Here is a 23,789-nt window from a genome sequence, read left to right on the forward strand (position 1 = left end):
AACAAGTAAAAGTAGGATACCCAAATCCCTAGTGATTTGGGTATCCCCTTCTGAAGTGTTGGTTTGCGAAGATAGAAAGGCAAAGCAAACTTGCAAAGTCAAAAGTCAATCAAGAGAGAAAAGGACTAGAAATGCTAAATTGTAAGGGATACCCAAATCCTTAGTAATATGGGTATCCCCTTCTGGAGTGTTTCTTTGTCCAGTCGTTTCTTTAATTCAGGGTAACCAAATGAACCGAAGATTAAAAGGAAAAGAAAACTTACAAAGATGAAATTCATTCAAGGGATCGAGAAAAAGACTAGAAATGCTAAATTGTAAGGGGTACCCAAATCCCTAGTGATATGGGTATCCCCTCCTAGAGTGCTTGTTTGTTATCGTTGCTTTAATTTAGGTAGCCAAATCCACCGAAGATTTAAAAGGCAAAGCAAACTTTCAAAGACAAAAGGCGTTGGAGGGGGGGAAAGAAAAAAAGAAATGCGAAAAATTATGGGATACCCAAATCCCTAGTGATATGGGTATCCCCCTCTGGAGTGTTTCTTTGTCCCTGTTTCTTTAATTCAGGGTAGCCAAATCGACCGAAGATAAAAAAGCAAAGCAACTTACAAAAATCAAAGCCATTCCAATGAGGAAAGGACTAGAAATGCTGAAATGTAAGGGATACCCAAATCCCTAGTGATATGGGTATCCCCTTCCGGAGTGTTTATTTGTTATTGATTCTTTAATTCAGGGTAGCCAAATCGACCGAAGATAAAAAACAAAAACAAAAACAAAGCAAACTTGCACAGATGAAAGTCATTCCGATGAGGAAAGGACTAGAAATGCTGAAATGTAAGGGATACCCAAATCCCTAGTGATATGGGTATCCCCTCCCAGAGTGCTTATTTGTTATTGTTTCTTTAATTCAGGGTAGGCAAATGAACCGAAGACGAAGAGGAAAACAAAACTTACAAAGACGAAATTCATGCAAGGGAGGAAAGAACTATAAATGCCTAAATGTAGGGGATACCCAAATCTCTAGTGATATGGGTATCCCCGTCCAATATGACTAGGTGTTATCGTTTCTTTAGTTCGAATTAAGGGTAGCCAAATCGACCGAATATACCATTCACCATTCAACTCGGAAAGGACTGAGATAGGCTCCTGTCGAAATAAAAGTAACAAAAAGAAATTTATGCCTTAAAGTAGACCGAGAGTGTCCCCGGAGATCTTTGTATTAAAATTGTTGATTTTTGACTGAAGGAAAATTTACGGGATACAAAATATTTAGTCCAAACATTAACGGGATATGAATTACTTAGCCTCTACCCCGACCTCCCTTCTCCCCCACCTCCACTATGAGGCCTCTATTCCCTTGAGCTTTTTCCACGTGTCTAAATCATCGATGCGAGTCGGGATTTGAGTGGATTTTCGCGGGAAATACGGAAAATGTTGGAAGGATGAATTCTGCAAAATATAGAAATATTTTAGAATATGTCAAAAGCCAGAAATATCCGGCAGGGTTTTCCAAAAACGAAAAGCTAGTTTTGCGAAAATTTTGCAAAAACTTCGAATATTATTGTAAAAAGAGAAGAAGAAAAAACTTAGAACTTTAATTTAAAACTTAGAAGAACAATTAGCTCGTCGCTTCCCGAAGCACTTGAGATGCGACAGAAAGACAATTGCTGGCCCAACGGTGAAAATGAACGCCCACCGTATCTCACATACCTAACCGGTGAAGTACTGCGTCAGTTTTTTTTTCTCCTTCTTGTGAACTCGATTTTGACTATGGGTTTGCCGAGACTCCAATCTGATAGTAAGTACACAACTGTCTCTATACTGCAGAGGACACAAAGATTCCATAATATCATTAGTAAAAACAGTTGAAAAAATTACCGTATTCAGGCAATATTATGAGGTGAAACTAGAAATTTCCTATCCTTACCCATAAAATGTCACTGAAAATATGGGTATGATCGGTCAACTAAGGATACCATAATAATAATAATAATAATAATAATAATAATAACAACAACAACAACAACCACAACCACAACCACAACCACAATAATAATAATAATTATTATTATACATTTATATAGCGCTAATACTATGACATGTTCAAAAGCGCTTTACATATAAAAAGAAGCTCACAAACTAAAACAAAGATTTATAAAAAGGATAAAATGTGCTAGAAATACAAAAATATAAAACGGCTCATGTAACTAAGATTTACAAAAATTATAAACAGTCATAGGCGATTTTAAAAAAGATGTGTTTTCAATCGTTTTTAAAAATGTCCAAAGACGAGCTTGATCGTATGGCCAAGGGCACACGACATGTCATTTCTCGTACTTTCCCTAGGATTATAAAGCCAAGTTTCAACATTGACCACTGGATTATATTTTCTTTGTTTGTTATTATAGCCAACCTAACAGCTGGTCATTTCACTTTACGCCTATTATATTCTTATAGGGCGCGTCTCAAAAACACGACAATTATATTAGATGGAGTATCTAACAAACTGCTGATTTGTAAAGCTGTATTCCCATGTAGAATGTTCTCCGTACACAGCCATGTATTGGACGGGGATACCAGTATCACTAAAGATTTACATATACCAAATATTCAGCTCACCCTTAAATTTTAACATTTCCAATCATTTCCTCGTTGAATGGTGAAGTCTTTGTAAATTTTCTTTGCCTTTTTATCTTCGGTCGATTTGCCTACCCTGAATTCAAAAAACGATAACAAACAAACATATTTTAAGGGGATACCTATATCACTAGGGATTTGGGTATCCCCTACATTTTAGCATTTCTAGTCCTTTCCTTACTCGAATGACCTTTGTCTTTGTAAGTTTACTTTGCCTTTTAATGTTCGGTTCATTTAGCTTTATCATGGATTAACGAAACGATAACAAACAAACACTCTGGAAGGGAATACACACATCACTAGGGATTTGGGTATCCCTTACAGTCTAGCATTTCGATCTAGTCCTTTCCTCGTTGGAATGACTTTCGTCTTTGTAAGTTTTCTTTTCCTTTTAATCTTCGGTGGATTTGCCTACCGTGAATTAAAAAAAAACAAGAGAACAAACAAACACTCGAGAAGGGGATACCCATATCACTAGGGATTTGGGTATCCCTTACATTTCTGTCAGCATTTCGATCTAGTCCTCATTCCTCACTTTCATCTTTGTAATTTTGCTTTGCTTTTTTTCATCTTTGGTCGATTTGGCTACCCTGAATTAAAGAAACAATAACAAATAAACACACTGGAAGGGGATACCCATATCACTAGGGATTTGGGTATCCCTTACGTTGTAGCATTTCTAGTCCTTTCCTCATTGGAATGACTTTTGTCTTTGCAAGTTTGCGTTGCTTTTATATCTTCGGTCGATTTGGTTACCCTGAATTAAAGAAGCGATGCCAAATAAACATATTGGAAGGGGATACCCATATCACTAGGGATTTGGGTATCCCTTATGTTTTAGCATTTCTAGTCCTTTCCTCATTGGAATGACTTTCCTCTTTGTAAGTTTGCGTTGCTTTTTCATCTTCGGTCGATTTGGCTACCCTGAATAAAAGAAACGATAACAAACAAACACTCTGGAAGGGGATACCCATATCACTAGGGATTTGGGTATCCCTTACATTTCAGCATTTCTAGTCCATTCCTCATTGGAATGACTTCCGTCTATGTAAGTTTGCGTTGCTTTTTCATCTTCGGTCGATTTGGCTACCCTGAATTAAAGAAACGAGGACAAAGAAACACTCCAGAAGGGGATACCCATATCACTAGGGATTTGGGTATCCCTTACATTTCAGCATTTCTAGTCCTTTCCTCATTGGAATGGCTTTCGTCTTTGTAAGTTGCTTTGCTTTTTTATCTTCGGTCGATTTGGCTACCTTGAATTAAAGAAACGAGGACAAAGAAACACTCCAGAAGGGGATACCACTATCACTAGGGATTTGGGTATCCCTAGTCCTTTCCTCATTAGAATTAATTTCGTCTTTGTAAGTTTGCTTTGCCTTTTAGATTTGGTTACCCTGAATTAAAGAAACAACAACAAGTAGGCACATTGGGAAGGGAAGTAATAGGAGAGATAATCAAGGAAAGAGCGATAAGTAAACAAGTCTGAGACAAACTTTATTTCAGACAGGCAACATACACAAAGGTCAGTCACAGCTTGAGACCTGCATATTGCGTGACGGCCGTATCTCAGTGTGCCCGCTCGCATATTGATTTTATTCCATCGCCAAACTATCCGAGGTTTAGAATGCGCCTTTCTTGTTTAAAATGACGTGCATTTCAAGGGTTCTCGATAGGCACTAAGCGCATGTTCATACAGCGAACTTTGGCACGTGAATCCGGTTTTGTATGTCCTTATAAATGCGGACTCGGATCAGACAGTCTGTTATAAATTGCGACTATTTTCAGCAACGTTATGTGTTTATATGAAGATTAAGAAAGCTTTTGTTTATTGAGACAAAGCTTCGTAACAATATAAATGGCTTTTGAGTAGAATTATGGATGATTTCACTCGCCCCAGTCTGTGGTATTTAACGCTTTCAGTGTTTTGGGTATCCCTACTGGGGATACCCAAAACACTAGGGATTTGGGTACGGGGGTACCCAAAACACGGGGATACCCAAATCACTGTGACCGATCTTCATTGTCCAAGTACGGATGAAATCTCACCGAGAAAACGCGTAGGCCGGTACACCCGACGACCTGATCTCGTCATATCCGGCGTGACTATTCCTTAATAACATCAAGTTTGTCTAGTACTCCTTTGGAGAGTTTCAGTACACAGCCGGTGAATGCATCTTCATCGTCTTCGGAGATCAGATTCACTGGTATGGTTGTCTTCTCAATCCACTTGTCCTCTGTAGGGTCATAGCATTCAACACTCAACTCACTTCGCTCATAGACATTTATGCCACCCAGTACATAGAGTGTTCCCTTCAGACAAACCATACTGCCATATTCGCGAGGAACTTTCAAGCTTCCAATTAACTGCCATTCGTTTGTCGAAATGTTAAACATCTCACATGTTTCCAAACGCAAATCCCAATTCTCCAACCCTCCGGCTACAAAAATCTTCCCTTCAGTTGCCACACCAAAAGAGTACGCTCTCGCTTGTTGCATGCTTGCAATTTCCTCCCATTTGTTTTCTACAGTATCGAATCTCTCAGCTTTCGAAGCAAAGTCATCCCCTAGCCTCCCACCACAAACATACAGATGATGGTCAGCCGCAACAACACAAGACCGAATCCTGCAGCCCTCATGAGATGACAAAACCGTCTGCCATGAACACCGCTCGATATTGAATCTTTTGATAGTGGATTTTTTGGATGATGTATCGATATCTATAGAATAGATTTCGCCTCTGACGACAGTCACATCAGAAGGATCTCCTTTGGGCCACTCCAAATGATTCAGAGTAGACCAGCAATCAAACACGGGATCATACCTTTCTGCTGTACCATAAAATGGAAAGGCGTACAACTGATCACGATAGTTTATCACTTGAGTGTTCTCGCATCTCTCTGTCAGCCCGTCTGCTAAACGCTTCCACTCGTCTTTCTCAGGGAGATAACAGAAAGTGTATTTCCCACCACAAGCAACAATGGCACGGGTTTCAAGCCCTCTTCTCGGGGACTGTCGAATATTTTCTTCCTCTGGAAAAGCCGTCAGCCTTAACGCATCTAATACGAGACCCAAAGAACGAGAATTTCCTTGCACGAGTTCGTTTGTCACGACATCGGTTAAGAAGTCACGCGACAGGGAAGCCAGTCGCACGTGACCAAACAGTTGTTCAAACGATGCTTTTCGCTCGCCTTTGTTTTGCTCGATCCACTTCAATACGATTTTAAACACATCTCCTTCAACAGCAACCGAAATTTCGTCACTTGAAATCCACCTCTCGACTTCTTTAGCTTCCAAGTTTAAGAATTCATCCATTTCTGCCACAGATGTAAAGTTCGCGTGGATGAACTTTCTGGTGTTGGTGATCAGTTCGTCACACTGGTACATCTCAGCAATATAAAATGTTGAAATGCAATTTGATTTGGACATCTGTCGTTCTAGAAATCGCCCAGCAAGGTTTTTCAACCCCGGAATGAGAAGATAGTTCGCTGCAGCGATAAGATCCTTCGAATTCTCTTGAGTTACCTCGACACTTCCTGTGTAGATGAACTCCAAAACATCTTCCATTACAACACCCGAGATCTGTTCAAACCGAACAATCCCCTCTCGATTCTCTTTCATGTCGCTCTGAAAAAGCTTGCAGAAGAACGGGCTTGCTGCAGAAAGCACATTTCTATGAGCTTTGAATTCTTTATCATCTTTCGTCATCAAAGTTAGGTCGCATAAATGATGTTGACTTCGCAGCATGTTAAGTCGCTTTGCTAATTCCACACAGAAAGCAGCTTGTTCTGCATCAGAAATTGGCTGAAGATCTTCCATATTCCAGACCCTTGTGCGGTAAATTACAGATCCCTTTACAAACGTTTAGATTTACAGTTGCTGTACGAAATCACGACGGACCGCAATCGAGAGCGAAACTGTTCTTCTGCGGAAGTGGAAAGAGGTGAAAAAGATACTGGACCGAGATGACGTCATCGTCAAGATTGGAAAATCAAGAACTGGACTGGACTTGCAAATCACAGACTTGAAATATGCAACCTACAAACACGTCGACTAGTAAAACGTGGGATTGTAGAACGCAGCCTAGAAAAAAAGAAAATTTGTAAAAATGGGACTTGGAAGAAGAAAAGACTTGTAAAACGTAGTAAAGTATTTGTTTCTACTGAAACGATCATGTCTCATCCAAAGAATCACATGAATTAAATATAATTTGTAACAGAAAAAGAAACATATACTTCATCAGTCAGTAACATTAGATCTGTTCATGTCATCTCGTCTTTTTTTTATCCATAATGTTGCTGCCTGTACCGTGCTCGCCGGGTCAACCAAATTGCCTTGTTAGTAAAGTATTCACCATTCCATATCTTCCGTAAGTTCAGTCCAAATGTTTTATTTCCAGCTGCGTTGCACTTGGTTTCCAGATTCCTGGTTAAGAGAAAAAAAACACGGTTTATCGGGTAAGTGCTTCCTCTGTATAAAGAGCACTTTTTTTATTGCAAGTAGAAATTTAGTATTGCCACTGTTATTACATTATTGCCAGGCTTTTCATTTTGGTCAACACGAGATCGATCGGTGAACCAAATATTAAATTTGTTATCCAGGAAACATATATCTCATAACATATAACGGATCACTCCTAATTGGTTTCTCGCTCTGGTTTTCGTTAATTGCAATCTTATAACGTAAAGTGAACCTTCAAACAGTTTTTACCCCTTATCGTTTTACTCTCCGGCCCCTATGAATGATTAAACAAAACAATAGTTAACAGTACACTTCGCGTACATGTTTGACGAGGCACAAGAGAAACCTTTTCCAGGGGAAGAAGTCACAAGAAGAGCTTTTGCTCTAGGAAGGATAGAATACGCTGGTCTATGGCCTAAACGAGGACATTTTTTAAACAGGGTACAGTATTTAGGGTGTCTCGCCTTAAACGGGTTTTATACTTTTACAATTTAGTTTCTTGAACAGGGTATTTGATTGTTTTTTAGCCTGTGTACTGTATAGCCACACACTCTCCTCAGAGTGAGCAGATGTACACAGTCAAGACAGGATAAAGGGGAAGAGTTAATCCCCCATTTAGATCTTCAAGGGCGGACTTAGAGGGCGGGTTGGCAATTGGGTGGCAAGTCAGTAGCCACCCCCCTTATGGAGAAGCATAAGATAAAAACAAATTGAAAAGGTGGTGACTATTATGGTGGAGAAAAGACAAACTCTCTGGACAGGTACCTCATTGAATTACAAGCTTTTATTCTTGCTAAAACAGGGAAAAAGATATGTTATCCTTTAACAGCTACACAGCGTGACAGTTTCTGTGACTACTGTTGCTAGGCAACAATAGCCACTATGTCATCATGTGTGTAAGTAAGGACAGTGTCCAATTTTCGGATTGTGATCGGAACTATTCGGTCCTCTGTGACAGGTAATCGAAAGGAAGTGGGTACGATGTTCATATTCAGAAAATATTCTGACGTATAATATCGATTTTCTCTAAGCTTTACCCGAACGACAATCGAACGTCTACCGGTCTTTTTCCGGATTTATACAACGGTACCGAACTGTTACCGAACGACCAGCGAAGCTAAATCGGTCCTGCTTCTCTCGCCAATGATCGAGTTTTTATCGAATGCTCACGCGCACAACGTATCGAAAATGTTTTGGTTGGGAGCTTGAGTTTTCAGCTGAGCCTCTGTATTTATGATGTGTTTGTCCTATTTTTGACCAGTAATCAGGCAAAGCATTCCCGGGGGAAAAGACTCCAATATAAAAAGGATGGAGGTGCTCTTCGGAAATTTGAAAAGTACTCCTAAGAGGCGCCAAGATCCTGTTTTGTGGGCGTGGCTTGAAATTTTTCATCCCTTAAAGGTACTAATTTTAAAACAACACATCTATTTTCAGCTCAATACCCTAAAAGGCACCTCAAAAGCTCCCGCTGTTGACCTTTTGAGGCTTAACACCCTAAGAAGTACCAAAAACGCTTTTATAACACCTAAAAGGTACGACGAGTACCTTCCCCCCCCCCCCCCCCCCCCTCCATTCCGCTGTGAGGACTATTCCTAAAAGTAATTTAGGGCCTCTTCATGTGAGCCCGGTAACCGGGCTGGCTCGGTTACCGGGACGAATTTTGTTGTCTGTTCATATGGGAAATTTCAGCTCGGTCTACCGGGATGAAATCCAAGAAACAACGAAAATGGTGGAACATAAACTTGTATCGCTCGCGGCTGTCGTAACTTTGTGGACTCTTGTAACTTTACTAATAAAGCTAATTCGCATACTCCTAAAGCGGGAATACATACCAGACAAAAATTATGCCATTTTGGCCGCTATGTTGCAAAAGCGAAGTATTTTGTGTAAAAAGTTTCGTCCAGGTTACCCGGGCTGGAGTGTTCATATGGGAAAATTTTCATCCCGGTTACCGGGCCAGCCCGGCTTCTCATATGAACACATCGACATTTTTACGAATGAAAGAGTGGCGAGCCGAGATCTTGGAAACCGAGCCAGCCCGGTTGACCGGGCTTATATGAAGAGGCCCTTAGAGGGATGAGGCAGGACATTGATCCCTTCCCTTGAGTAATTTGTTTCACACAGTGTCGAATCTCTTCAGGGAGGGGATCCCCAATAACAGTCGGACAGGAGTAATCCTTTTGGGTTTCAATTCAGTGTAGTACCGCTTAGCTTAGTGTGTTTAGATCTGGAAGGATCACTATTAAAATTTTTTTGATACCTTTCAGGGAATAAACTGAACTAAACTAGGATGATTTTTCACAAAGAATTGCTAATTCGCTGGGGTGAAAATCAATTTATGCGGTATCCACAAATTAAAACGAGATTCTGGTAGCGTTTAGGGCTAGGGAGAGAGTATCTTTTCATGTTTTCTTCTTTATCTGCCCACAAAATTTACATTTCATTGTGACTTTTTTGGTGGAGACCGTGTTATTGGACAGAATTGAAGTAAACCTGAGCGACTTCCAATATCCCTTTCATGTACGCTAGCTTATTAATAAATAAATAAATCAAGGTATCCTCAATCCTATAATTTGTCAAACTCCGTGTTCGATGAATTTGCAGAGAAGAAAATTCAAATCTCCTGCACCAGGAGACGATCATCGTGTTCTCTTGTCCTCTCCTAATTACAAAATTATTAAAACAGAGACCAATGAAATAATCGCATTTAGACAATCATTCTATGCGCGTTCGACAAGTTTGAAAACTGAAAGTTGCAAATATTACTTGTGATGAAAATGTTTGTCACGTTTTATACTTCTTCGTTCGGGCGATTTTCGTCCACATTTTACACAGAAATACATCCTCTTTGCCGCCCATCAGCTTGATAAACACTCAAGCTTTACTTTGTTTGGCGTTGACAACGTTTTCGCTTCTAAGAGCTCTGGACATGACCAGTGATAATTTAACTCCTGCACCATATTAATCTCTAGTGAAATTCTATAACTCAATACACCAATTTTGATATATTATAATTCAGCCTAAAACGATAGACCTCACTACAGAGTTTGTGGGGTTTATTCCCCGGAGCTTCGTACTGAGGCTGAATCTTAATGCAGTCGACACGTACTCGAACCCTCGCTAACTCAGACCTCGCCCTTACTCGAACCGAAATTGATTTCTCCTGGATTTCCGTCATACATTTACTACTGATAATTTTACCCTCGGTAACTCGAGCCTCCCGCTAACTCGAAGTAATTTTCGTTTCCCTTCAGGTCATCTTCAATATAATTTTAACCTCGATAACACGAACCATATCTGTCAATACGTGACAAGTAAAAACAAGCAGTGTACTGTAGTCCAAAACATTAAATTTATTTTGAAGCAGCCGTGAGAACTTCTTCATTTCTTTTACATTACACAGAACGTGTCAGTTCAGTTTATACGAAATTACGAAAAGTATTGTTCCATCATCACTCAGCTTCCCTATAGCTGTATAATTGAATTTGATTAGAAAAGAAAAAGAAAAAGGAAATCGCGTGAACATAGAAAATGTAAATTACATGAGCGTTGTACCAGTAGCTCGACATTGTTCTCGTTAAAAAACCTCTACAGTTCACAGTTCCTGGACTTCTCCCTGCTTTCTTCCTTTGTCATATTTTTCACATTACGTTACGTTCCGATTTATACACTAATTTAGAGATGTATTGTTTTATTTTCACTTGACTTCTGTAATTCTCTATTCTGTAATTAAATTTGATGAAAATCACTGCATGAATAGAAAAACATTAAACAACGCTTTTTCCTTATTTGCGGTCATTTGATCTCAACTCCCGATAAATTGAACTCCCGATAACTCGAATCTTTTTCAATTTCCCTTGAAGGTTCGAGTTAACGGGAGTCGACTGTATATCAAAATTAGGCTATTACAGCCAATCTCGTTTCTCGTTCGTCCCGTGCCGCTGACCGTAAAAGTGAAGGCTCTGGACATGACAAGTGATATTTTGAGCCTGAGCGAGAACTCTTGCTTTGAAAAAATAGTTTGCACTTCTCTTCTTATTTTGAGTTGACGGACACTAAATATCACTGATATCTCGGTAAGTAAACATGAAACAATTTCAGTTTTCGTTTTGTTGATCCCAACTTGATATATAGTTACCGAAAGATTTTTGTGAGATTTAGGCGAGTTTTAACTACATCTAAAACATAGTTGATATTAAGTAAATTTATAATAAAGTTTCCATATAACGCGCGCTCTTATTGGCTGAAAGAGCGTGCTTTATCAGAGAACAGAGCACGGGTTGATGACGGTAAGTTGGCTTTCAAATTTTTGCTTCGGAATTTTGACAAATTTGCCCCAAATTAAACATTCCCTGTGATTCAGACAAACGCAATGGAAACGAGCTATTTGTGTGTAGTAAATATGGCTCACAGAGACCATTGTTAGCAACAGTAGTGTTATAACTGTACTAAAATAACAAGTTTTGCTATATTCCCGCCGACAAAACACGTAGCGAAATAAACAAATTCTCAACCTAAACAGTGCTTCGATAAAAGACATTATATTTGTTACGAAGGCAGAAATTATACTTAAGAAGTAAGACAACGACAGAAAACAACAATTGAACAGTCTCTGTTTATGATGAGAAGCTTTATTTTTGAAAAATTCCCAATTGCTCAAACAACACTTACATGCAGTGTAGTAACGCTCGTTCTGCGGTCATCTCAGCGAAGTGGACCGACGAGTGGTCAGTGCAAAGCTTGCTCTGATATTCTCTTCTGTACTCGGAGTAGTACCAGTGGGAGCCGTTTAGTCTTTCGAACTTTTACGCTAGTTCGGGCAATCTTGTTGCATGCGGCTACAAGCCGTAAATAACTGTAGCTCCTTTCAAATTCAACTCGGCATTTCGCATTTTCATCCGCAAGCTTTGAGCTCCGCGTTTCGTAATTCCCACTAGAAAAGTACACGTTTTCATGAGCCACAATACGGCTGGGTTCCTCTGGACTATAAACCTTCACCTGCCTTTAGATCCGTATTTAAAAATCAACTTAAAAGCGAACTTCGAAGGCATCTTTCTTCCCTCAAAAGCCGCTCAAACCACTCGAAACTGAAAGCTTACCTGAAGTCCAGTTTGTGATTGACAGCTGTCGCTTCGTTAGCCAATCAAATTATTTGAACAGTTCTAACAAGGATTGTGATTGGCTTATTTTAGCGTGCTTTATCAGAGAACAGTGCACGGCTGACGCCACTTTTGTTCGTTTGTAAAATAAAGTTTGGTTTGAAAATTCAGCCAAATGCGTGGGGAAATTATCGGATTCTTTATCATAAAACAAATAAAGAAGCCTCGACTGCGCTCTGTTCTGTTGCAAAGCACTTAGGAAGCGGTAGAGCACTCAAGAAGTAGGGAAAAACACTCGACTACGTCTCGTGTTTTCCCCTACACTTCTTTCGTGCTCTACCGCTTCCTGCGTGCTTTACAACAGAACAGAGCACAGTCGAGGCTTCTTTATTTGTTAAATATTCATCAATTCTACAGAACGTTAGTCGCGTGAGATGGGAGAATTAAAATGGAACTTTCAAGTAAAATGTAAAGATAAAATAGTCAATCGTCAATCAAAACATCTCCAGAACTATGATCCTAATCCTTACTCTCCTTCTTACTATTCCTTAATAACATCAAGTTCGTCTAGTACTCCTTTGGAGAGTTTCAGAACACAGCCGGTGAATGCGTCTTCATTGTCTTCGGAGATCATTTTCACTGGTATGGTTGTCTTCTTGATCCACTTGTCCTCTGTAGGGTCATAGCATTCAACACTCAAGTAACTTCGCCGATAGTCATATCCGCCACCCAGTACATAGAGTGTTCCCTTCAGACACATCATAGTGCCATTGGCACGAGGAACATTCAAACTTCCAATAAACTGCCATTCGTTAGTAGAAATATTGTACATTTTGCATGTTGTCGACCATGATATGTCCACGGTGCCCCCGCTAAGAAAATCTTTCCTTCAGTTGCTACACCAAAAGCACGCTCTCTCGTTTCTTGTAAGCGTGCAATTCCCTCCCATTTATTTTCTACAGTGTCGAATCTCTCAGCTTTCGAAAAGTACTCCCTTCCCAGCTTTCCACCACAAACATACAGATGATTGCCAGCCGCAACAATACAAGAATAGTCCCTGCAACCCTCATGAGATGACAAAACCGTCTGCCATGAACACCGCTCGACCTTGTATCTTTTGATTGTGGATTTTTCAGTTGATGTGTTGACTTCTATGGCATAGATTTCGCCTCTGACGACAGCCACTTTAGTAGACCTTGTGGTGGACAAGTCCAAAGTAGACCAGCCATTAACAACGGGATCATACCTCTCTCCCTTACCAGCAGATGGAAAGGCGTACAACTGATCACGGTAACTTAACATCTTAGTACAATGGTCTCTCTCTGACAACCCGTCTGCTAAATGCTTCCACTCGTCTTTCTCTGGGAGACAACAGAAAGTGTATTTCCCACCACAAGCAACAATGGCGCGGGTATCAAGCCCTTTTCTCGGCGACTGCGAAAGATTTCCTTCCACTGGAAAAGCCATCAGCCTTATAGCATCTAAGAGCAGCCATAAACAACTAGAGTTTTCTTGTACGAGTTCATTTGTCACGACATCGATTAAAAAGTCACGCGAAAGGGAAGCCAGTCGCATGTGACGAAACAATTGTTCAAACGTTGCTTTTCGCTCGCTTTTGTTTTGTTCGATCCTCTTCAATACGATTTTTAACACATGTTCTTCAACTGCAATAAAAATTTCGTCACTTGAAATCCACCTCTCGACTTCTTTAGCTTCCAAGTTCAAGAATTCATCCATTTCTGCTACAGAAGCAAAATTTGCGTGGACGAAGTTCCTGCTCTTACTTATGAGTTCGTCGCACTGGTATTTCTCAGCGAAATAAAATGTTGAAATGCCGTTTGATTCAGACATTTGTCGTTCCAGAAATCGCCCGGAGACTGTTTTCAAGCTCGGAATGAGAGGATAGTTCGCTGCAGCGATAAGATCTTCGCAATAATCCTCTTGAGTCACCTCGACACTTCCTGTGTAGATGAACTCCAAAACATCTTCCATTACAGCACCCGAAATCTCTTCAAACCTAACAATCCCTTCTCGATTCTCTTTCATGTCGCTCTGAAGAAGCTTGCAAAAGAACGGGCTTGCTGCAGAAAGCACATTTCTATGAGCTTTGAATTCTTTGTCATCTTTCGTCATCAAAGTTGTGCGTCAGTCAATTCCGGCAGTGCCCATACCCCCCCCCCCCGGGCTAACCCCCGGGCATTAGCATTTTTTTTAAATAAATGGGCAAATTCCCCGGGGTGGGGACACATAAGCTGTTTAAATGCCCCGGGGTGGGGACGAAGAAAGGGGGCAAATGCCCCGCCCCCGGGATCGTCGCCTTCCAACACCTCTGCAGTTTTTTTATTAATCAGTGAATAAAACGTTCAGCTGTTCAGTATTTTAATGCAACGGTAAGACTTCAAGGACAACAGTACGAGTTAGTTGATTCTGATTATATTTATTTGTTTATATTTGTTTTTAACAGTTTGCTAGAGGATAGCTGGGATCGCGGCAAACGTGCCTCCAGCCGCGGGCGATGATAGTTGCCTGTTTTCGCAGGCTACTTTTTCTGTAAAGAATCAAGACATTTCAAATGATGATGCATTGCATTTTACGCTCGCAAGATCTGTCTTGAAGATCGCATCATTTGAATTTGCAAACCTTAAGTATTTTAACTCCACTTTCGTGAATTTAAAAAATGCTAGGCTAGTTTTGAATGTGAAATGCAAAATAGTCGTGTTCACGTCAGTGATTGTTTTGTGGTAAACAAAATATAGTTCACCTTGTCGCTTATATTTATATGCTTACAAGTAATGAAGAAATAGCTAAAATTGAGAAAACACACCTTTAAAACATCTACAAGTTTCTCTAGTGCTGACGGACAAGTCATTGTTCGACAAACGCTCATCCATGGCATTTTCGAAAACACGTGTGTCAAATGCCCGGGGTCGCCCCGGGGTACGCAAAAGCCCAGCCCCCGGACCGCGATAAAATTGCAGATGCCCCACCCCCGGGACTCACAACGTGAGCAAATGCCCCGCGGTTGCCCGGGGGGGGGATGGGCACTGCTGGAATTGACTGATGCATTACGTCGCATAAATGATCTTGTCTTCGCAACGTGTTAAGCCGCTTCGCCAACTCTACACAGAAAGCAGCTTGCTCAGCATCAGAGATTGGTGACAGATCTTCCATATTCCACACAATAAAACTTACTTCTGTAAATTACAGATTGCTTTAGCCTCAAATAGCTCTACGAAATCAGTCACGACCGAATATACAATTGAAAGCGGAACTGTTTAGAAGAGGTCACTGGAACAGCGACATGACGTCATCGTGTAAGGAAAAATATATAGACTGGACTGGACTGGACTTGTCATACGTGGACTTGCAAAACACAGACTAATAGAGCGTAGCCTACAAAAAAGCAGACTAGCAGAACGCAGTAAAGTATTTTTCTCAATTGAGACGATCATTTCTCATCCAAAGAGTCCAATGTACTTAATATGATTCCTAACAGAATCAAAGTGGCTATGAGGCACTCAACTTGGGAAATATCACGTCTTGAATCATCATTCGAGAATTCATACAGCTCATCAATTTTGTGATTTTCAATATCTCCTCAATTTTGGGGCAATCAAGTATTGTTAACCTTGCATAAGCGGACACCTTAGAGAAGTGAGCTATTTATATAATTAGCTTCTAGTCATAAAAACGTTCGAGCGAAAGTCAATTCAATGTAGGTCATTTCTGCGGTAAGATATTTAGTACTTGCGTCAGAAATTCAAAGAATATCTAACTTGACACGGCGTAAGCGATGTTCGAAATCCTGGGGGAGGGGAGGAAATCCGCTGTGAAAAAGTCGGGGATTCTTCTCGTCTCGGGTAAATCAAGGATTCTGGTCTCACGAAACGTCACCATTCTTAGCTGTCAAAGTATCCTTTACTAGGGTGCACTCGAAGAAATAATAATAATAAAAGAAACACTCTCATTTGCTCTTGAGTACGCGACTCGGATCTACAAGTGCGCGCGGGATCCTTTCTTGAGCAGTGGCTAGTAATCGAACCTATTCCGTTTTAAGTGGTATCTTCTAGGGGTCTAATGAAGCTCGAGTAACCCCCACATTAATCTTCTTTAGGAGTTAAATTCAAATCTTCCGACGAGCATCCCTGACCTTCTCATATGGGAGTTCCCCCTCCCCCCCCGGGTTCCAAATGTCTAACAGGAAGTGAAGGAGTGAAGGAGCGAAGGAGTGAAGGAGTGAAGGAGTGAAGGAGTGAAGGAGTGAAGGAGTGAAGGAGTGAAGGAGTGAAGGAGTGAAGGAGTGAAGGAGTGAAGGAGTGAAGGAGTGAAGGAGTGAAGGAGTGAAGGAGTGAAGGAGTGAAGGAGTGAAGGAGTGAAGGAGTGAAGGAGTGAAGGAGTGAAGGAGTGAAGGAGTGAAGGAGTGAAGGAGTGAAGGAGTGAAGGAGTGAAGGAGTGAAGGAGTGAAGGAGTGAAGGAGTGAAGGAGTGAAGGAGTGAAGGAGTGAAGGAGTGAAGGAGTGAAGGAGTGAAGGAGTGAAGGAGTGAAGGAGTGAAGGAGTGAAGGAGTGAAGGAGTGAAGGAGTGAAGGAGTGAAGGAGTGAAGGGGTGAAGGGGTGAAGGAGTGAAGGGGTGAAGGGGTGGAGGGGTGAAGGAGTGAAGGAATGAAGGAGTGAAGGAGTGATGTTGTGAAGGAGTGATGGTGTGAAATCGTCCCACCACTACAACTTGCAAATTAAAATAAAAATATTTTCCAAGTTAAAAAGAAACGTATACTTCATTACTTAGGACTACTTTAAGTCTCTAAGTAACATTAGATCCATTCATGTCATCTCGTCTCTCTTGATTCATAATCTAGCAACCTGTACAGTGCTCCTTAAGTAAACCAAAGTGTCTTGTTAGTAAAGTATTCCACATTGCTTGTGTTCTGTACGTTCAGTTCAAATTTTCGATTTCCAGCGGCTAAGCAAATGGTTCCCAGACTCCCAGTTGAGATAAAAAAAAAACATGGCTTACCGCGCGCGTGTTTCCTTCATAAAAAAAAAAAAAACAAAGTTTTTATTATTCTTCACTGAATACAATTAGTATTCCCACTCTTACTACATTTTTGTCAGCCTTGTTTATCAGATAGTCGATCAGCGAAGCAGAAATTAAATTTGCTATCCAGGAATCATATACCTTACAGCATATAACGGATCACTCCTAATTGGTTTCTCGCTCTGGGTTTTCCTTTATCGGAATCCTATAACATAAAGTAATTTTTCAACCGCCTTACATTTAAACCAATAAAATCATTTTACTGTTCGCTATAGAAAAATTAACAAAACAGTGATCATTGACAGTGCACTTTGGGCATAATTTAAGCTCATCATTCGCGCAATTTACTAAAACCAAGGACCAAGAACACATGGGAACGGGGAGACGGGATGCTATATCTAAAAATAATTTACAGTAAAGGATAAGGTCAATATGGAGGATTAACTCCCTCACCTTTCCTCTTCCCTTGACACAGGCTAGTTTTCTTTCCACAGTGTCGAATTTCTCTCGGGGGAGAAATAAGAAGGTAAAACGTGAAGTCTGCATACGAGCAAAGTTGCCGATCAGGACGGAGCTTATCTCGGTTTCTGTTGCATGAAGTGACTAGGAGTATTTCTACTCCCAGAGGAGGGGGTTCTAGTCCATCGCATCGATCCCCCAACATTAAATTCGTCGTTTTCTTCATTAATACACCTGGGTGGAGAGAGGTCCAGGGAGAATAAAGTGTCTTGCACCTCTTCCCCAGGCGGGTGGGTGGTGATCCTAAATGACAGCCGGACGGGAGTAATCGTCATATCATTTCGGGATTCAAATTCCTATCTTAGTACCGCTTGGTGTGTTTAAATCTAAAGCGATCACTGTTACATGTAAAAGACAAGGACGACTTGTTACAAAGAATTGGTAACGCTCAATGATTAAAATGAATTCATGCAGTACCAACAAAACGCGATTTCTTTCAACATTTTTGAATGATTAGGACCGTCAATTTAATATGGGAGTGTTTTAATATGTTTTCTTAGTTATTTACTCTTCATTGTGACTTTTTTGCGGCGGACGAGGTATTAGACAGAAGTAAACCTAAACAAGTTCTTATATCCATTTCATGTGCACAAGCTTATTAATGAATGAACAAGTAACTAAATCGTAGATCATGATTCGTTCAATTTTCTGTTCGATAAATCTACAGAGAGGAAAATTCAAATCTCCCTCGCCTAGTTAAAATATTAGAAAAGAAACCAATCAGATAATCGCACTGAGACAACCATTCTGTGCGCGTTCACAAGTTTGAAAATTTAAATTGTAAATATTGCTTACTCTATGATAAACATTTTATCACGTTTCGTTCTTCGTTCGGACAGTTTTCATCCACGCTGAACATTTAACTCACAAATGCATCTTTTTTGCAGCCAATTAGCTAAAGAAACACTAAAGCTTTACTGGGTATATTTGAGAAATATATTTGAGTATATTTGACAACGTTTGGCTTCTAAGAGTCCCGCCAAACGATAGCAACATCTCAACGCAACATATCGCAACATTGTTGGGCGAAGCATGTTGCGCGTTTGGCCATCGTGTTGCGACCTGTTGCGACATGTTGGGTATTGTTAGCTCAAATTTGAAGATGGCCCCATTTTTCGTGCAACATTTGTGGATGTTGCATGATGTTATAGTGGTTTGGCCAGGTTCGAGCAATAATGTTAAGCCTGGGCATGCACACTAGTTTGATTTTCAATACCCAACATGTCGCAACAGGGTGGCCAAACGCGTTCAACATGTTGCGCCCAACAATGTTGCGATATGTTGCGTTCAAATGTTGTGATCGTTTGGCCGGAACGTTAGCTTGCAACCAAATGCTGGGCCAACAATGTTGAGATATGCTGCGCTGAAATGCTGCGGTCATTTGGCCGGGGCTTAAGAGCTCTGAACATGACCAGTAAAGCCTCGGTCAAACAATCGCAACATTTCGCAACATTGTACGTTGGGCGCAACATGTTGCGCCCGTTTGGTCACCCTGTTGCGAAGTGTTGCGACATGTTGTGTCTTGTTGGCTCAAGTTTGAAGCCCCGGCCAAACGATCGCAACATATCAATACAACATATCCCAACATTGTTGGCCCAGCATTTACAAGCTCCGGCCAAACGATCGCAACATTTCAGCACAACATATCGCAACATTGTTGGGCGCAACTTGTTGAGCGCGTTTCGCTACCTTGTTACCACATGTTGGGTATTGAAAATCGAAATAAAGCGCATGCCCGGGTGCAATATTGTTGCAGGAACCTGACCAGTTTCAAATTTGAGCCAACAACACCCAACATGCATGTCGCAACACGTCGCCACACATCGCAACAGGGTGGCCAAACGCGTGCAACATGTTGCGCCCAACAATGTTGCGATGTGTTACGTTGAAATGTTGCGATCGTTTGGCCGTGGCTTGAAAACGGTCAAATTTGAGCCAACAACACCCTTCATATCGCAAGACATCGCAACAGGGTGGTCAAACATGTTGCGTTGCAATGTCTTGCGTTGACATGTTGCGATCGTTTCGCTGGGACTTAATAATTTAACTCCGGCACCATATTTATTTCTCTCGTCAAATTTTATAAACTCAATTACAGCCAATCTCGTTCCCAGATCCCTCGATTGTCCCGTGACGCTGACCCTAAAAAGGGAGGCTCTGGGTATGACAAGTGATAATCTTGCTTTGAAAATAGACTTGTACCCGTCTTCTTACTTTGAGCTGGAGGACACTAAACATCATCGAGCTCTCGGTAAGTAAACACCAAACAATTCTAGTTTTCGTTCTCAACTTGCAATATAACTAACTATTGAAAGATTTTTGTCAACTGAGTTACAATTAAATCTAAAACATACTAAAACTGAAAACTACGTATTTATAAGTTCTGCTGTACAATCATGAAATGTCGCAGAAGATGGAAGACTTGAAATGAGACTGTCCAGTAAAATGTTGAAAATAGGCTATTTCCGAGTTGCCTTTTCCTTCTGTGCCAAAATGAGTCATCGTGCGAAACCATTCATATCAAAATGTGTTTCTTCGATCAGTTCATTTTCATGCAAATCAAACTCATTTTCATAACAAAAGTTTTGCACAAGGACTCGTTTTGAAACAGAGGCAAAAGGAAACTCGGAAATGCCCTGCCGTCAGCTGGAGACACGACCGATCTCGTACCCAGACTTCACTCTGTCTCAGTCTCCATTCCGCCTGCCCGTAGGAGATCTGGGTTCGTTATTACAACTGATCTTCATTATTCAAGTGATGATGAAATCTCACCGAGAAAACGCGAAGGCCGGTAGAGGAGAAATTTTTCCCTCGTGTAGTAGATAATGGGTCTCAATCCCTCTTCCCGACTCAGTTTCGTTTTTTTCTCTGCTTGACTATTCTTTAATAACATCAAGTTTGTCTAGTACTCCTTTTGAGAGTTTCAGAACACAGCCCGTAAATCTTTCGTTATGGCCTCTGGAGATCATTTTCACTGGTATGGTTGTCTTCTTGATCAACTTGTCCTCTGTAGGGTCATAGCATTCAACACACAGTTGACTTCGATATTTGTTATCAAGGCCACCCAGCACATAGAGTGTTCCCTTCAGACACATCATAGTGCCACACACGCGATGAACGGTCAAACTTCCAATTAACTGCCATTCGTTTGTCGAAATGTTAAACATCTCACATGTTTTCAAACATGATTCCCAATTCTCCCTCCCTCCGGCCACAAAAATCTTCCCTTCGGTTGCCACACCAAAAGCGTACCCTCTCTTTTGTCGCATGTTTGCAATTTTCTCCCATTTGTTTTCTACAGTATCAAATCTCTCAGCTTTCGTAACGAAGTCATTCTCTAGCAATCCGCCACAAACATACAGATGATTGCCAGCCACAACAACACAAGGTAAGACCCTACAGCCCTCATGAGATGACAAAACCGTCTGCCATGAACACCGCTCAACGTTGAATCTTTTGATAGTGGGTTTTCTGGATGACATATTCATCTCTATAGAGTAGAATTCGCCTCTAACGAGAGTCACCTTACAAGGAGTTGTTGTGGGACACTTCAAATGATCCAAAGTAGACCAACAATCAAAAACAGGATCATACCTCTCTGCCTCACCATCAGATGAAAAGGCGTACAACTGATCACGGTGGTTAATCATTCGAGTATACTCGTTTCTCTGTGACAACCCGTCTGCTAAACGCTTCCACTCGTCTTTCTCTGGGAGATAACAGAAAGTGTATTTCCCTCCACAAGCAACAATGGCGCGGGTTTCAAGACCTTTTCTCGGCGACTGCGGGATATGTTCTTCACTTAAACAGCCAGGCAGTTTTATAGCTTTGGAGATCAGCTTGAAACAATAAGAATTCTCTTTCACGAGTTCGTTTGTCACGACATCCAATAAAAAGTCACGCGATAGGAAAGCCAGTCGCAAGTGACGAAACAGTTGTTCAAACGATGCTTTTCGCTCGCTTTTGTTTTGTTCAATCCACTTTAACACCACCTTGAACACATCTGTTTCAACAGCAACTGAAATTTCATCGCTTGAAATCCACCTCTCAACTTCTTTAATTTCCAAGTTTAAGAATTCATCCATTTCTGCCACAGATGTAAAGTTCACGTGGATGAACTTTCTGGTGTTGGCGATCAGTTCGTCGCACTGGTACATCTCAGCAAAATAAAATGTTGAAATGCAATTTGATTCAGACAACTGTCGTTCTAGAAGTCGCCCTGAAAGTTTTTTCAGGCTCGGAATGAGAAGATAGTTCGCTGCAGCGATAAGATCCTTCGAATTCTCTTGAGTTACCTCGACACTTCCTGTGTAGATGAACTCCAAAACATCTTCCATTACAGCACCCGCGATTTCTTCAAACCGAACAATTCCTTCTCGATTCTCTCTCATGTCGCTCTGAAGAAGCTTCAAGAAGAACGGGCTGGCTGCGGAAAGCACATTCCTATGAGCTTTGATTTCTTTTCCACCTTTCGTCATCAAAGTTATGTCGCATAAATAATCTTGTCTTCGCTGCATGTTAAGGCGCTTCGCCAATTCGACACAGAAAGCAGCCTGTTCCGTATCAGAGATTGCCGGCAGATCTTCCATGCTCAAGAAAATAAACTTATTTCTGTAAATTACAGATTACAACCGTTTAGATGCCCTCAAGTTCTACCAAATCACGACCAAATAAAGCGAAACTCTTCACTGAGTACACTGGAAGTGAGATGACGTCATCGGGAGAGGAAAAATTGATAGACTGAACTGGACTGGACTGGACTGGACTTCACAAACGCGGACTTGCAAAACACAGCCTTGTAGAACGTAGCCTACAAAAGCGCGGACTTCTGAAACTCAGTTAAATATTTGTATTATTTTCAGAAGATCATTTCTCACTCAAATAATCAAAGGTATTAATTTTAATATAATTCCTAACAGAAACAAAAGCATATGCTTCAATACTAAACGTTTCTAAGTAACAGTAGAATTCTACTAGTATACTAATGCAAATGCTCTAATCTGATTGGCTGAACCATTGCACACTATCAGCCATTAGTGTGCTGTGGAGCTCAGTGGCTGGAGGTCGTCTAGGCAATCGTAACGTTTTCTTCGTTTTTCCAAAGGTTTGGAGGAAAATTTTGATGCAAATGGATAATTAAATTCCTGAGAAGTCTAAACGAAGGACATTTACGGTTTCTACACTTTTAAAAAAGTTGAAATTATTGAAAAAACTGATGCGCGTGCGCAAACAGCTTCAATCTTAAATGAGAATTCAATCCGAGCGATCTTTTTCAGTCGCAAAGTTTAATAATACGTCAAGAAATAATTGGACACTGTTATTTGAAGTAAATTTTAGGAAGAATTCTACTAAAACAATTAGATTATTCGCTCTCGATTTCTATGAGGTGATAGTTGATTCGGCCTTCGGCCTCATCAACTATTACCTCATAGAACTCTCGAGCTCATAATCTAACAATCATAATCCCTTTATGTGATCTCGTTTTTCTGGTCCATAATCTAGCAGCCTGCACAGTGCCTTGTTAGTAAAATATTCCCTATTTTAGGTCTTCCGAAGGTTCAGTCCAATTTGATACTTTCCACATGTGCGCTTACTTCGCTCCCAGACCCCTGGCTGTGAGACGAAAAGCACGGTTTACCGCGCGCGTGTTTTTTCTAAATTAAAGGGAACGTTTTTATTACAGTTGGTAATTAAGTGTTGCTGCTCTTATTACATTTTTGCAAGGATTTTCTCTCTGGTCATCCGACGGTCGATCAGCGAAGCAAACATTACCGACTGAATATCCCGGAACCGCACCTCAACACGTAACAGATCACCCCTAATGGGTTTCTCGCTGTGGGCAGATTCCTTTATCGAAATTGTAAGACATGATCAGACATGAAGTTATTTTTTGACCAGCTTACATTCAAATCACTACAATCGTTTCACTGCCCCCTATAGAAAACTTAACAAAACAATAATCAACAGTGCACTTTGGGCATAATTTTAGAACCTCATTCGTGCAATTTACTGAAACCAAGGACCAGGCACACATGGAAATGGGAAG

General features: G+C 40.8%; 2 protein-coding genes and 1 pseudogene across 2 annotated transcripts; all 3 read right to left on the reverse strand.

Moving 5' to 3' along the window:
• Nucleotides 1–2,089: 2,089 nt before the first annotated feature.
• LOC149114349 (kelch-like protein 2) lies at nt 2,090–6,684 on the reverse strand. The gene is made up of 2 exons (XM_089286813.1): nt 4,681–6,684; nt 2,090–2,707 (listed from the first exon to the last, which is right to left on the reverse strand). Exon 1 carries the CDS (start codon nt 6,448–6,450, stop codon nt 4,738–4,740), a length of 1,713 nt encoding a protein of 570 aa, XP_089142939.1. The 5' UTR covers nt 6,451–6,684; the 3' UTR covers nt 2,090–2,707; nt 4,681–4,737.
• Nucleotides 6,685–11,703: 5,019 nt separating this feature from the next.
• Nucleotides 11,704–15,486, reverse strand: LOC149114350 (kelch-like protein 24; annotated as a pseudogene).
• Nucleotides 15,487–18,209: 2,723 nt separating this feature from the next.
• Nucleotides 18,210–22,436, reverse strand: LOC149114351 (kelch-like protein 11). Its single transcript, XM_089286814.1, has one exon. The coding sequence runs from the start codon at nt 22,330–22,332 to the stop codon at nt 20,620–20,622; it is 1,713 nt and encodes a 570-aa protein (XP_089142940.1). The 5' UTR covers nt 22,333–22,436; the 3' UTR covers nt 18,210–20,619.
• Nucleotides 22,437–23,789: the final 1,353 nt, after the last annotated feature.

Source organism: Orbicella faveolata, unplaced genomic scaffold, assembly GCF_042242905.1.
Source record: "Orbicella faveolata isolate gen_17 unplaced genomic scaffold, um_ofav_v1 contig_14, whole genome shotgun sequence".
In the NCBI taxonomy this organism is placed as follows: Eukaryota; Metazoa; Cnidaria; class Anthozoa; order Scleractinia; family Merulinidae; genus Orbicella; species Orbicella faveolata.

What these genes read in the sequence shown, in the direction of transcription:
- LOC149114349 (XM_089286813.1), bottom strand. Translation starts at nt 6,450, where the DNA reads ATGGAAGATCTTCAGCCAATTTCTGATGCAGAACAAGCTGCTTTCTGT.
- LOC149114351 (XM_089286814.1), bottom strand. Translation starts at nt 22,332, where the DNA reads ATGGAAGATCTGCCGGCAATCTCTGATACGGAACAGGCTGCTTTCTGT.